This window comes from Peromyscus leucopus, chromosome 3 (assembly GCF_004664715.2).
Source record: "Peromyscus leucopus breed LL Stock chromosome 3, UCI_PerLeu_2.1, whole genome shotgun sequence".
Lineage (NCBI taxonomy): Eukaryota > Metazoa > Chordata > Mammalia > Rodentia > Cricetidae > Peromyscus > Peromyscus leucopus.
The window spans coordinates 44,827,781-44,829,747 of NC_051065.1; the positions used below are offsets into that span (position 1 = coordinate 44,827,781).

Below are 1,967 nucleotides of genomic sequence, written 5' to 3' on the forward strand. Positions count from 1 at the left end.
AGCTTTAACTTCCAACTTCGTATTGACTAATGGTAAGAAATAGAACTGTGTGTTTACCGGGTACATGTATTTTTTTTTTTTTTTGGTACAGTGGCTGTGCAGCTGCTTTGCTAATCTTGCACAAATGTGCTGGTTTACAATTTTACTGTTATTTTAAAGAGTTTACTTCATGTGTGGTTCATAGTTCCCTTTGATCTCATAGGTACTTTTGTTACTAATCAAGTGGCCCTACTCTGATAAAAATTATGGGTAGGGAGGGGGAAACTCTCCCAATGTCACAGTCTTAATCTCTGAGTGCTTAAGACCTATAGTACAGATTCTGGCTCCTAAATCTAAGAGATATAGGCTTATTATCCCAAACTTCAGAAGCCGGGGACCAATGACTATAGGAAGATGTACGTTTTTTTTTTTTAAGTATTATATCTTTGGCCTATGTCTATGAGTCTATAATATTCTGTTTTAAGAGAGTATTTATAGTAGAAAGGGCAAAAGAATGCCAACTGCTGTATTTGACAGAAAGCAAAATCATCCATCCGAATTGTTCTTTGATGTCTCTCATGCTGGTCTCTCCTTCCACAGTGCCCTTCTCAGGGCACCCTTGACCTCAGCATTCCTCAGGCTGTAGATCAGGGGGTTCAGCATGGGGTTGAAAAGACTGTAAAACAGGGAAAGGATTTTCTGCTGCTCCTCGGGGTGCTGAGACTTGGGGGCCATGTACATGACTATGGCGCTGCCAAAGAAGAGCCCGACCACACAGAGGTGGGAGGAACAGGTGGAGAAGGCCTTTTTGCGGCCGTCTCCTGACTGGATCTTCAGGATGGCAATCAGGATGCGTGTATAGGAGACTAGCACCAAGCATAAGGGTCCTACTAAGATGAATACACAGGCTGCAAAAATGACGACTTGATTGAGTGTTGTGTCAGCACAGGCCAGCTTGAGGACAGAGAGGATTTCACAGAAGAAGTGATTGACTTCATGAGGTCCACAGAAGGGCAGCCGCAGGATGAGGAGTAAATGGACAAGAGCCAGGAGAAAGCTAAATATCCAGGAAGCAGCAGCCAGGGCAGTGCACACTCTCCAGCTCATGATGACAGTGTAGTGTAAGGGGTGACAGATGGCCACAAACCGATCATAGGACATCACTACCAAAATCAGACACTCTATGTGAGCAAAAGCCAAATACAAGAATGTCTGCATTATGCATGGAATGAAGGAGATGGTTCTTCTTTTAGTCACAAGATTTGCCAGCATCTTGGGGACATTATTGGAAGCATAAGACATGTCAACGATGGACAGATGTGAGAGGAAGAAGTACATAGGTGTGTGCAGTCTGTGGTCCAGGCATATTATTCCAAGGATAACCCCATTCCCAAGAAGGGTAAAGGAATAAAAGAGAGAAAAAAGCCCAAAGAGGAAACACTCCACAGCAACACCAGCTTGGAATCCCAGTAGAGTGACCTCCGTGATCCATGTCTGGTTGCCTCTCATTCTCCTGTGGAAAAGACCTAGTTCAGACCCAAAAGGTCAGAGCTGGGGAATAATCAAAGATACAAAGTATTTAATGATTATGATAGGGAAAACATTTTGAAATACATCTTCTGGGATGGAGTATTGGGTTTTGTTTTCAGATATGTTACAAAATATACTTTACTATAATTATAAAAATGAAGGAACTGTTCTGTTGTATGCTTAGGATGTTAAGAGAAGAGGCCAGTGAGATGGCTCAGTGGGTAAAGCTGCTTGCTGCCAAGACTGACAACCTAAGTTCAGTCTCCTGGATCCCCATGATAGAAAGAGAGAACCAACTGTACAAGTTGTCCTATGACTTCCACATGTGCTCTGGCAGCACTTACACGCATGTGTACACACATATGTAACTCAATCAATCAATCAATGTATTTAAAAAAATAAGTATGTACACGTTCATATCAGTATATAAAATATAATGTTACCGCAGCACAATGTGT

General features: G+C 42.2%; 1 protein-coding gene across 1 annotated transcript; it reads right to left on the reverse strand.

Annotated features, from left to right (window-relative positions):
- Positions 1–555: 555 nt before the first annotated feature.
- LOC114697981 (olfactory receptor 2A14-like) lies at positions 556–1,488 on the reverse strand. The gene has a single exon (XM_028876407.1). The coding sequence runs from the start codon at positions 1,486–1,488 to the stop codon at positions 556–558; it is 933 nt and encodes a 310-aa protein (XP_028732240.1).
- Between the last annotated feature and the right edge of the window lie 479 nt (positions 1,489–1,967).